Below are 13731 nucleotides of genomic sequence, written 5' to 3'. Positions count from 1 at the left end.
AAAAAATCAAATTCTAATTATGAAATATTATTATGAGGAGGATTAAAACTGAACTGACCTCGAAGCCTTCAATGGACTAAATATGATAATAAAAACATGGAAGGAAGAGAGAAGCAGGAAAGGTGTTTTGTTTTGTTTCACAGAGATAATATATGTCCAAATCCTTTGTTCACGGATTAACTTCCGGCATATAAGACATCCTCCTCATAGTATATTAGCCATGAAGTGTTTTAATAAACAACTGTTGTCGGAGTTGAAACTTGAGGTTAAAAAAAATTGACCCTTCATTTAATTTTCACTTTAATTCAACTACAAGAAATCTACATCCTACCAACCATTTTATCATCACGTGTCCTGCCAGTATAAGGAAATCAAGACAATTGTTTGCTTTTGCCAAAGATTTTGTCACAGCTCCCCCCATTTCCATGGCTCTTCTGTATATTCTTCATTCCCTTTTAAAACTAGCTTTCCTTTGTTCCTTTTGGCCTACTGTTAGCCCCTTGAGTTTGAATTATCCGGCAGTGTTCAACTTCGGTGACTCGAATTCCGACACGGGTGGATTAGTTGCCGGAAAAGCTTTTCCCATGACACAATTTAATGGGGAAACTTACTTCCATGAACCCTCTGGCAGATTCTGTGATGGTCGCTTGATCATTGATTTTCTAAGTACCTCCATTTCCTTCCATTGCATTCATATGATCCACATTAAGTTTCTGATTTTATTTTTTATTTTTTTGGCAGTGGAGGCAATGGAGTTTCCTTACATGAACCCATATTTGGAATCTGTTGGCTCTCCTAATTTTCAAACAGGGTGCAATTTTGCTACAGGAGGATCTACCATTCTTCCTGCAAATGCGGCTTCAACAAACCCTTTTTCCTTTAATCTTCAGTTATCTCAATTCTTCAGGTTCAAGAATCGAGCTCTTACATTGCTTTCTAAAGGTATCTCTGTTCATATCAGTGGACAAGCTTCTATGTTTTTTTGGGACAAGTTGAAAATGGTTCTTGTTTTTTTTTCCAGACAAGCAGCTTCAGAGTTATCTCCCCGCGGAAAATGATTTCAACAAGGCCCTTTACATGTTTGATATCGGCCAGAACGATCTCGACGGCGTATTCTATTTTCCGGCATCGGATGAACAAGTTGTTGCTTTCATTTCAAAGCTTATAACAGAACTCAACTATGGAATGAAGGTTCTGTTCTCTCTAGCCCTGTCTTAAACCAACACTGAAAGTATTATACGAGTTATAGTTCAGATGAATAACTATGATGCTTTGTATTTTTCCTTTTTCAGAGATTATATGATGCAGGTGCAAGGAATTTCTGGGTTCATAACACAGGTCCCCTCGGATGCTTGCCGAGAATCATCGCTACGTTCGGGAGAAAACCGTCAAACTTGGACGAATACGGCTGCGTTGCTTCACACAACCGAGCAGCTACCGTTTTCAACAAGAAACTCCACGATATGTGCCTACAGTTCTTAGCACAATCGCCTGAAGCTAACATCACTTATGTCGACATTTACTCGATAAAGCTGAACCTCATCTCAAACTATTCTCTATACGGTAAGCAAGCCATTAATCATTTTTTTTTTCTTTCAATGTTTTACTCCAATCGACTCGGATTTGCTTTCAGGATTCCAGCAACCATTAGCAGCATGTTGTGGTTACGGTGGGCCGCCATTGAATTTCGACACTAGGATTGCTTGTGGTGTTACCAAGGATCTGAATGGGGGCATTGTGACAGCAAATCCATGTAATAATACAGCTGAGTATATAAACTGGGATGGGACTCATTACACTGAAGCTGCAAATAGATTTGTTGCAGATGAAATACTAACCGGAAACTACTCTGATTCACCTCATTTGAGGAATTCACCATTGCTTACCTGACCAAATCAAATGCTGTTTGTATTCGATTTGTACTTTTTTATTGATTATGATCACAGTTTTCATATGACAATGGGAAGAATATAGATGAAATAATGGGCAAAATATGTTTAAAGAAAGACAATTTGTTCTGCAGAAAACCAAAAGGGTTCATGGAAAGTGTTATAGTTTCATCGGTACTGAATATGTATATAATGAAAATTGGACCAATCAATTTTGATCTAAACCAAAAAATTCGATTTTATCAAGGGATAAATATCAATTTTATATATAAAATTTTAATTTTGATTTAATTGTAAGTATTTAAAGAAATAAATACATACATTAATTTAATCAAAATTCAGGTATAAGGTTATACATTATATCAACATTTATGTATAATTTTGATATTTATTCCTCAAAAGGTAACCAACAATTCAAACCTTTCATTTGGAGCCTAAATGGACTTGAATCTAAATTAAATTAATCTGAAACCAACTCAAAATCAAAAGATCCAAAATCGAAATGATTCGAACAATTAACCTAAACATGACTTCAAACTAAAGTGACCAAAACCTAAAATTATTCGAATATGTAATGATTTGATCCAAAAAGACTTGTCAATTATAGTTTGATCAATATTGATTTAAAATAGAAATTAGACCTATCAATTTTAATCCGAACCCAAACATCTGACTTGATCAATATAAACTTACACTGATCAACTAGATTTGATCATTAAAAGTCAACAACATCAACCCATTCAACTTAAACCCAAATTTACCCAAACCCCAAAACTACTCCATTCTAAATTTAATCTTAATTTGAAACTACTTTTAACCCAAAATTAACACTAAACCAAAATAATCTAAAAACTTTTAAACCTCGAATTAAACCAATCCAAATTCATCGTACAATTGACAAGTCTAACAAAAATTAGTTTATCCCAAAATTGTTGCTGAAAACATCCCTTCATCAACTGGAAAGGTGCTTGAAACCTGGTTATGCTGAATGGGGGATAAGTGTGCCACTGCCATTAAAGAGTCTTTAAAATAACAATTAAAGCCAAACAAATAGGAGAAAAATGCAGTTTAAACACATAGGTTGCCTAGGCAAAGGATCATTAAAGATCATATGTCCCCTCAAACACCATTGCATTCACCCAAGAACATATCATTTTCAGAGTTGCTAGCAACCCAAAATCATAAATTTTGGAAATGCGGTGATGGGTAGAACAAACAATTGACCTCTGCAATAATTAGCTTGAATGTCCATTTTGCAGAGAATAAGTTAGCATCTCAAAAAATGACAAAAGAACACCATGCATGGTACTGCTCCCAGTTTTGCTCGACGGTGATTAAAAACGAAATGTCACCAACATGCAATCTTTTTTTCTTTCATTTTATAAATATGAAAACCATTGATCGATATGGCAATTCTTTCTCATATTAAATTAAATGAAAGGTGAAAATAGGGAGAAATTAAGGAGCTTTTTTTTTTTTTTCTGTTAATGCAATTTGAGGATCTTTATTTTACTTTCTCCTCTCTTTAATTGGCATGCATGATAAGGGTAGGTAAGCCATCCGTTTTGGATTGAAATATATATTACTTTTTTTGCTCAGCTGACAAAGCCTTCCGCACTAAATTTGCTTTGCAGTTTCATACTTAAGCTAATACTAGAGATTTGATGGAGAAATTTTATTATATCATTCTAAATTTAGTCAAAAAAATCTTTCAAATTCTGATTTTTCAAAATCTTGTTTCATTTAATGTGCATAGTTTCACTATAAAATTTTAAAAAAAAATCCACACTTTCAACAACCCACCTGTTAGTATCTGAGCTTTGTTAAATAAAAAAAGAAAAAAATAAAAAAATAAAACATTGGCGGTAACTAGTTTGTAGTTTTCCTTTTGTTTTCAATAAGGTGACTGAGCTTTTATCTCTACCCCAAAAAGAAGTCCAAAATTCAAAATATCTATTTTATTTAATTTTAACATTTTTATTTTTGATAGTCCTTAATTATATGATTAGAGGTTTGATTTTCACTCATGAAAATATAACACATTTCATGGATATAGAGAGCACTTGTGGTGGGCAAATTAGTCATTGTTGTTCGCGATAGATACTTTGATGACAACAAAAAATTCAATAGCCTAATTTTTTCTAAACTATTATATATCTAAACTAAATATCCACTAATATTAGCATTTTTAAATGATGAATTTTTAAGATACTAGCATTTTAAATATCTCTAAAATTTTAAAATTTTTCATCCAAACATACTCAAAGACCTTAACGAGATAATTCATCTAATTAAGGTATACATGTAATTAAGGGATGTTATACTCAAACTAAATAGACTCATATTGTAACATCCCTTACCCGTGTTTAACGCTACCCGTGTTTAACGCTGGAACAGGGTATGAGGCATTATCGGGCTTAATCAATCACAAGCATGCAAATACTGGGTTACAAAATTTTGTTCAAATCAAAACTTTTCATACACATGCATAATGTCCCATACACGGGCCTATGAAGCCCTAAACATGTATATTGAAAGTAGTTAGGGACTAAACCGAGAACCTTTGAAAGTTTTGGGAAAGCTTAGAAAATTTTCCCATGAAATAAGGTCACACACCCGTGTCCTCAGGCCGTGTAACTCTCTGTTTATGATGTCAGCATGCAATCGAACCACACGGCCAAGTCACACGCCCATGTCTCCAGGCAGTGTCCCTCACACAGTTGAGACACACGACCGTGTCTCGGCCCTTGTAGTCAACACTTAGGGTATTTTCCAAGCCTTCATGTTACCCATAAACCTTACAACCTTATACATATCAAAACCACAATTCATGGCATCATTTTAGTGATTAAACAACCTTTATTAACATATTCATAACATTAACAAGTCCTCTTATAAGCAATGCATTTATTCATGCAATACCAAGTCTAGATTCCTTAATTCACATTCATAAGACTTGTCATCTTGACGACCACTTTTACCATTATACTATGGTTACCAACTTATACATCAAGCACTCATGTTCAACCATTATCACGTTGTTTTATAACGTGCAATTACTACATGGCTATGACCACCTCAATTGGTCATAAAGCATACATCCAACACACATGTCATATTACTAGCCAAGTATAGCAAACAAACATAATCACATCATAAACATTAAACATGACATGAATAGCTAGGTTTACAAGCCATAATCAATATGACCCACATCTCATGGCCATATACGTATAACTCAATATAAGTTAATACATTTGGCCAAAGCATAATAACACATGTCAATAAACTAGATCCTTATACATGCCACTCACTTGAAAATTCTAATATATGCTTCATTATTCCAAAGGTAGTGACTTGATAGCGTAATACTGCCTCCGACGCTCTCCAACCCCGAGCTAACCTGACAAGCTAAAAGAAATAGAGAGGAGGGAGTAAGCTTCACTCTTAGTAAGTCCATATGAAAATAATAAGCAATTTATAAATATACTTCCACCAATTCTTACAACATGATCTCAAGGTAATACTATCATAATTGCCTTCTTTTTTCTATGTTCAGGTTAAGCTATTTTCTCGAGTCATAGTCACTAAATTATTTATATCTAGAGTTACGGAACTCCAAATTAAGATCCGATAATTTTCCCAAAAACTTGACTCACATATATTCTTACCATAAAAATTTCAAAATTTTTGGTTAGCCAATTAGTACAGTTTATTCTTCAAAGTCACCCCCGTTCTGCTGTTTGACAGCTTCAACCTTTCTTTACTAAAAATTAATTATCTCCTTACATGAGATTTGAATGATGTTCATGTTTATTTATTTTGAGAATAGGCTCATTAAGGATTCTAATAATATAAATTGTAACCATAATTATTTTTGTACAATTTTTAATGATTTCCCAAATCAGGACAGGGGGTTTCAAAATCATTCTGACTCTGTCTCACAACAATTTAAATATTTCATAATATGAAACTCTTTTGCTTACACCGTTTCTTCTATGTGAAACTAGACTCATTAAGATTTAATTTCATATTTTATTCAACCTCACTCAATTTCCACAATTTTTGGTGGATTTTCAAAGTCGGACTGCTGCTGCTGTCCAAAACAGTTTTAGTGTAAATTAATGATACTAAGTTTATCACACTTTATTAATTCATTTTCACTACATTGGTAAAAATACATGTTCATACATCGTAAGTATAGACCTATAATCATAAGATCATCACAAAATCATTCTCATAGGCATGACTTACCTATTTACATCCTCACTAAATATGCATCATAAACCGAAATCATTTCTCATGTGTTTTGGCATACATACCTGTGTTACTCAACATGCTCATATACTTTACTTACTTATATTGATTCCTTATTAATCATACACCATGAATTGAATTCACATCTTATCAATTTCATGTAAAATACATGGATGGTCATAAGCATAACTTACTCACTTTCATTCTTTACTAAACATACAACGTAAATGAAGCTCGTATTTCGTAATTCTCATTTAGGTACTTGTACCACTCACTACATGGTCATAAGTTCTTTCATTTCGATACAAACCATAAATCTTCCGTTGAACGATTTGGAATACTACAGGATATTCATTAGCCCCAAACATAGGATAAGATGTCGACACCATGTCCCAGACATGGTCTTACACTGGCTAGCACATCAAAGTCGATGCCATGTCCCAGATAGGTCTTACACTGGCTCTCATCTATTTGTGTTGATGCCATGTCCCAGACAGGTCTTACATTGACACACAACAAGCTGACGCCATGTCCTAGACAGGTCTTACACTAGCTAGTATATCTCGAGGCTAATGCATGTCCTAGACATGTCTTACACTAGCTCTCGTCTCAATGCCGATGCATGTCCCCGACATGTCTTACACTGGCTGGTATATCTCGAGGCCGATGCATGTCCCAGACATGCCTTACACTGGCTCTCAATATGTGGCCGATGCATGTCTCAGACATGTCTTACAATAGCACACATATCACCCAATGTCATGGCATGAATATCCAAATCAATTCCTAATGTTCAACCAAAAGTCTTCATTATATAAATTCTCATTCACAACGCAAATCAACAATTCATACCATACTAATCATACAATACATGATAATATTGAATTAACATTATTTACATACAACTTACTCGTTTCTATAGAATATCATATTCCATCAAATTTCTAATGTATTCTATCTTCACATGAATGTTATTAACGTTTGGCTTCACTTTCATCATACTCAATATCATCAACATATAATTCAATATAACCAAAGCAAGATAGATTTCAAGTAATTTTTACAATAGCATGGATAACATGCTTAGTCACACGGACTTACCTCGAATACAATTTCGGCTAATTACTCCATTTTAGTCCATAACCTCGTACTTTCCGATTTAAGCCCAAATCTCAATTTTTTTGATCTAACATGATGAAATTCACTCATTTAATCATTAAATTAATTAAAACATTCTATAATTCACAATTTGGCATAATGATCGTTTTGCCCTTAAACTTTACAAAAATTATGGTTTTTACCCTTAGGCTCGTAAATCAATTTTTATCGAATTTTCTCCTTTACCAAGCCTAGCCGAACTCTTTTTATAACTATAGAAACTCAGAATTTCAATTATTTCACACATTTACAACTTATTTTACAACTTTACAAAATAGCCATTTTTAGGTGTTTTCATGCAAACTTCTTTCACAAAAGTTGTTTATTATAAAACCAAGACTCATTTTCTTCTATAAAAATTTAGAAAACAACATAAATTCTCTCATGGAAAAACCCTAGATTATCAACCATTTCACAAAACAGTCCCCCCATTAGCTAGCTCATGCTACAAGGGTTCCAAAAGTACAAAAATTATCAAAAATAAGCATTTAAATCACTTACTTGCAAGAAGATAGCTTGGCTGAAATTTTAAAACTTCAAAACCCTTATTTTTGCTGAAAATTTTGGTGAAGAAGAAGATGAGAAAGAGATGATATCATTCTTTGATTATTTTATTTTATTTCTAGTCAATTTGGTTACCAAAATTCACCTAACAATTTTGACTATTTTAATTCCTTGTCTCATGGCAGGCCATCACTCATTTAAAGGCCTAATTTCACTTTAAAGACCCCCAATTTTGGTTATCTAGCTATTTGGTATATCTATCTAGTAAAATAAACCTTTTTCCCTTTATGCGATTTAGTCCTTTTTCGAAATTAAGCCCTTAAACGCTACAATTAATTCATCAAAATTTTCATACACTCATATAATCATGCTATAGCACCAAATTAATAATAAAAATAATTTCTCCAACTTTGGATTTATGGTCCCGAAACCACTATTCCGACTAAGCCCAAAATTGGGCTATTACACATATCCAAGAACAAGCTCAAGAAAGGCTTAGAGGAGCCCTGATTTCAGTTAAGTGTGTTCAAACGACCGGTTCAATTATTATCTAACCAAATTATCATTTGTTAGCTCGAAAAAGGTCAACTCGATATCGTCAATAGGGAGGTTGAATTAGCCTTTGAGAAATTGTGGTGGAAGCAATGAAAAATATGCAACAAAGAACACAATGATTTATAGTGGTTCTATAACAACCCGATTTTGGTGAAATTGGAACAGTTGTCCATATTATGATAGACATGTCATGTGAAAATTTTGATAAGAAAATATTATCGATTAAGTGTTTAATTATGGGAAGGACCAAATCGCAAAAAATGCAAAAGTTGGATTCTAGTAGCTAGAAGGGTCAAATAGTTATAGAATTCAAAAATTAAGGTCCTTATATGGTAATTAGACCATTAAAGAAGGTATGTAGATATTTTGGTATGACTCATCCATGGAAAAATAAAAAAAGGCTAAGGACTAAATTGAAAAGATGAAAAGTTATTAAATGACAATTTAATTAAATGAAAAAGAAAACAATTTCATATGATCTTCCGCAAATATTTCTATGGAAACCCTAGGAGAGAAGAAGAAGACTTATCAAGCTTATTTAGGTAAGTAATCAAGCCCCGTTTTTAGTAATTTTTATATTTTTGAAACTAGGATAGTCTAATCTATCTGTTTGGAGGATTAATTTGAAAAGTTATCAAAGTATGAAATTTGGGTCATGGATGAATATGCTGGAAATATGAAATATATGGTAGAAAATGAAAGGTTGTTGATAGATAAACAACTTTTACAAAGCAATTTTTGATGAAAACTTGATTTAGGGACAAAAATGAACAAAGTGATAAAACCTATGGAAAATTCTAAAATTTGTGAAATGTATGTGCTGTAAATATAGTATATAAAATTTGGTTAAGCTTGGAATAGGGAGTAAATTGCATAAATTTTTATTTTCCAAGCCTAGGGACGAAATGGAATTTATGGAAAAGTTAGGGGCAAAATGGTAATTTTTCCTAGGATAAAAATTGAGTCCACTTGAGTATAAAATATGATAACTTGATGTCAATTTTACTCATATAGATATGGATAGACCAAATTTGGAGCTAGAACGAGGAAAAGAGGAAAAGTCGGATTAGTAGATTTTTCGTACACGAACAATTGTCGAGGTAAGTTCATGTAACTAAACTGTATATGTTTTTATGCTTGAATTAAATGTTGTGTTTGTAAATTGTATAAATGCTATAAATATGTGAAATCATCACATACTTGTTAAAGCCCGATAAATGAAAGTGCCTGATCAATTATAATGCCCAACAAATGATAAATGATAAATGATAAATGATAAATGATAAAAATGTTAATTTTATGCTTGAGTTGAATGTGAACATTTGAATTGCATAAATGCATAAATATATGAGATTGGCCACATGCTTGATAATGTTTGAAAGATGCTAAATTTCGTTTGAATAAATAGAAAATTCGATGGATATGTGATTTCCAGAAATGAATGATTTGTTGTGGACGGGATTTAACTCGGACGAGTAATCCTATTGATCTCATGATAGAAAGAACTTAGCCCGGATGGGTAATCCTGATATGAGTCCTCTCGAACATATGTTATGGATTGGATTTAGCCCGGACAGGTAATCCAGATCAAATTCTTTAGAGCATATGTCATAAAAAGGATTTAGCCTAAACTGATAATCTTGTTATATACATGTGTGGCTCGAGAGTGTACTATCTGATGTAGTACCCTATGGGTACCATTGGACATGAATTGACTGATTCTGATTCGTACACCTCAAGTGTACTACCTGCGTATCCATCAATATTTTAGATAAATATAACGGGTAAAAGTTCTTGACATGAGAAGATATGAATAAGAAATGAGTTATTACACATATCGGCCTGAAATACATGAAAATGACGATACATGATAATAGATATATGGAAATATGAAATGATGATATTGTACATGGAATTTATTTGATGAGTATGTACATCCTTGATTCTAGGCTTGTACACCTTGAGAGTACTGATCGTGACCTTGATGTTTGATGCGTGGTATTCGTAATAGGTTTTAAAGATTTATAAATGAATCATTCTTGAGACTAACTTATTATCACGATTAAGGCAAGTGTACCTATCGAAAATAGTATAGTTCAGCAAGACCAGATTGTCGAACTCAAAGGAACTACGAGTACCAGTATTTACTTCCTTTTTATTATCTAGCTTAAAAATTAAGAGGTTTGGTTATCTAAACTAATTACTAACTAAGAATGCACAGAAAGAAAACTTGGGAAAATACTTTTGGGAAAATTCGATTGATTGAGATAATACCTAAGGAAAAATCCACCTAGACTTCACTTGTTTTTTGACTCTGAATCAGATGATTTATTCATTTGACTTGATCCGTAGATATCCCTAAGTTATATTATTATCTCTCTCGAGACTAATAACGTCTAACCCTAGGTTGAATAATTAAAATCTCTTTCTAATTAACACCCTATAATTACATTAACTCGATCTATGGATTCCCTTATTAGGTTTCACCCTAATCCGGTAAAATCTTGTCACCCTATCTCTAGGTGCGCAATCAAATACACTTAATTATGTCAATTTTACTCTTAGACAGGGTCTATTCCTCCACTAAATAAGAGCGTTAACTTGAATCAATATCCTGGAATATTAAAACAAGAATTAAGAACACATAATTAAGAACAAGTCAAATATTTATCATACAATTTAGATAATAATAACAAGATCTGTCTTAGATATTTAGGGGTTTAATTCATATTTATGAAAGAAAACATCTCAAAAGAATAAAGATAACAAAACATAAGAAAATCCAAAACTCCTGAAGGAACTTGAAGGGAGATCTTCAATCTTGATGATGAATCCGGCTCTTGAGATGGATCAATCGACTTTTCTTGTGTAATTCCTTGCTTCCTACTCTGCATCCCCCTTCTAAGTGCCTCTTCAGGTGTTTAAATAGGCTTTAGAATGCTTAAGAGCCCTCAAAATTGGCCTTTTTCGAATTAGACTAAACTTGGGCTCGGTAGGGACACGCTCATGTGATACGCTCGTGTGCGATTGCTTAAGGCCGTGATCAAGGCTGTTAAATGGGCATGGGCATGTAGTTTACCCGTGTAAGTCGTGCTTCGATCCTGCCAAATGGACACGGCGTGTGACATGCCCTTGTGAGGAAGTCTAGGCCCTGTTGATTTCCCACGTGGGTCCATTTTCTCTGTTTTCAGCCCGTTTCTTGCTCTTTTTAGTCTCTTATGCTCACCTAAGTATAAAACATGAAATTAAAGGATTAGGAGTGTGACAGCCCAAAATTGACCCTAGTCGGGAAGTGGTTTCGGGACCGCTAAACCGAGTCACCGAAATGTTTGAACGTAATATTTATTGTCTAGAATATGTAATTATGAATGTGTGAAAATTTCAAGCTTCGATTTAGCCGATAGCATGTGAATTCAGTTAGTAGGACTTGTGTGACACTTTTGAAAAGTGATAGGCTAATCTATAAGGACCTAATAGTGCATGTAGTCAAGGGAGGACTTGCATGTCAAATTTCCCCCTAATAGTTAGTAGCCGGCCATGACAAGAGATTATGGGTAAAAACATGTCATAAAACATGTTGGGACAATGGTGTATGTAAGAAAAAATAAAATAGTGAGCATGGGAATTTAATAATGAAAAGGAACAAAAAAAAAAAAAAAAAAAATGGTCTCATGCATGCCCATTGCCGTGAGTGTGGAGAAAGAAAGAAGAATTTTGTTCATCATTTTCATTTCCTTTGGGCTGAAAATTCTAAGGAAGAAGGAAGGAATTCTTGTTTCATGTTGGTTTGGAAGAGGTTTAGGAGGAGGTTTGGCCATACTTGTACCTAGATTAAGGTAAGTTTGATGTTTTGCCATGAGATTCATGTATATTTTAGTTGCTAGCTTGATGTTCTTGTTAGCCCATGGTTCAAATCTTTGTTATGTCATGGGAATGAAATTCGGCCAAAGTGAATATGGTGTTAATGCCATTGCATGCTAAATATCAAGCTTGATAATGATTCATGTGATGGTGGATTGAGGATTCTTAGATTTTCTTTTAGCATTTTTGAATGAGATACTAAGCTCTTTGTTTAACCATGACCAAATTGAAACGGTATGGTGTTGTGGTATTCGGCCATGTTATATCCATAAGTATGATTCATGCATGTTGCATGGTAAGTAAGATTTAAGCTTTGGATATGTGTGTATATTTGGATATAAGCCACTTGAGAATTCGCCATTGCACCTACATGAATATATGTTTGCACATGATGAATTGGTATGACATGTATACTATTTTAAGGTGTCTATTTGCTTGTGATGTTGTTTGGTTATGAAATAAATGAGAGATGTGTATAGAACTACAATATGTAATGCGTTAATTAGGAAAATGTATGCTGTTTTTTTTGTGTAGTATTAAGTGTAAAATTGGCCTCCACATAGACATGCATATTCGCCAAAGGAAGTAGATTGGTGTGCATGTATTCGGTTAGAGGCAACCATATTGAAGCCTTATCTTGGCTTAGATTGTTGACCAAATGGGTAATAAGTGAGGATGGTTGCGAATATACAAACATACATATGCATGTGTAATTGAATTATGAATGTTTAGCAAGTGGGTTAAACTAGTTGATTTATTGATTAAGCTCAAGGAGTTAAAGAAGGAGAATCAAGCAAGGGAAAGACGAAGGTCATCGAGTAGCCGACTTGGACTGTTTTACCCAACACAAGGTAAGTCATTAAGCGTATATTTGGTGTTGATTTAAATGATCAATATATATATGCAAATGTGTTTAAATGAGTTGGTGTGTAAATGGAAATGTATGTGTATGGAATGATGCCATTGTTGAATGTATAAAGGCAGCAAAATACATAAGGTATTGGTCTCGGCACTAAGTGTGCGGGTATAAATGGACACGGTGACAAGATTGGCACTAAGTGTGCGGGTTTAAATTGTACAGCACTAAGTGTGCGAGTTTGATTATATAGCACTAAGTGTGCGAGTTGAATACATATAGCACTAAGTGTGCGGATTCACTATATGCTCTTGCATTACAATTGGCACTGAGTGTGCGACATTTATCGAGCTAATCCCGGACAGCGGATCGGGTAAGTACCTCGAGCTCATGACGAATAGAAAATATGTTCATGCTCGGGGTTGAATTTGGTAAGCCTTAAATCTATGTGATGATTGAAATTGTATGGTTGTGCTGGAAAATGAGTTAATGTGTAAAATGCTTGATTATCTTGTTGTGTAGAATATGAAATGTGGATGTATGAATTGAGTGCGAGATTGGACCGAAAGGTCCGAGGTATTATGGTATAGATTCGATATGGACGAGTACCTAGCCTCATTTGTTGTACATGTAGTAGTAACTTTATCGATG

General features: G+C 33.8%; 1 protein-coding gene across 1 annotated transcript; it reads left to right on the top strand.

Moving 5' to 3' along the window:
* The first annotated feature begins 96 nt into the window (after positions 1-96).
* LOC108463131 (GDSL esterase/lipase At3g05180-like) lies at positions 97-2011 on the top strand. Its single transcript, XM_017763079.2, has 6 exons — positions 97-122; positions 266-666; positions 742-942; positions 1022-1191; positions 1293-1563; positions 1634-2011. The coding sequence occupies exons 1-6, from the start codon at positions 97-99 to the stop codon at positions 1888-1890; spliced, it is 1326 nt and encodes a 441-aa protein (XP_017618568.2). The 3' UTR covers positions 1891-2011.
* Positions 2012-13731: the final 11720 nt, after the last annotated feature.

Source organism: Gossypium arboreum, chromosome 8 (assembly GCF_025698485.1).
Source record: "Gossypium arboreum isolate Shixiya-1 chromosome 8, ASM2569848v2, whole genome shotgun sequence".
In the NCBI taxonomy this organism is placed as follows: domain Eukaryota; kingdom Viridiplantae; phylum Streptophyta; class Magnoliopsida; order Malvales; family Malvaceae; genus Gossypium; species Gossypium arboreum.
The sequence above is the reverse complement of the archived record's forward strand: the minus strand, read 5'-3'. Positions and strand labels throughout refer to the sequence as shown.

Coding starts and splice junctions, on each gene's coding strand:
- LOC108463131 (XM_017763079.2), top strand. CDS start 97: ATGGAAGGAAGAGAGAAGCAGGAAAG. Junction 667..741: donor CTTGATCATTGATTTTCTAA/GTACCTCCATTT, acceptor TTTTTTTGGCAG/TGGAGGCAATGGAGTTTCCT. Junction 1,564..1,633: donor CTCAAACTATTCTCTATACG/GTAAGCAAGCCA, acceptor ATTTGCTTTCAG/GATTCCAGCAACCATTAGCA.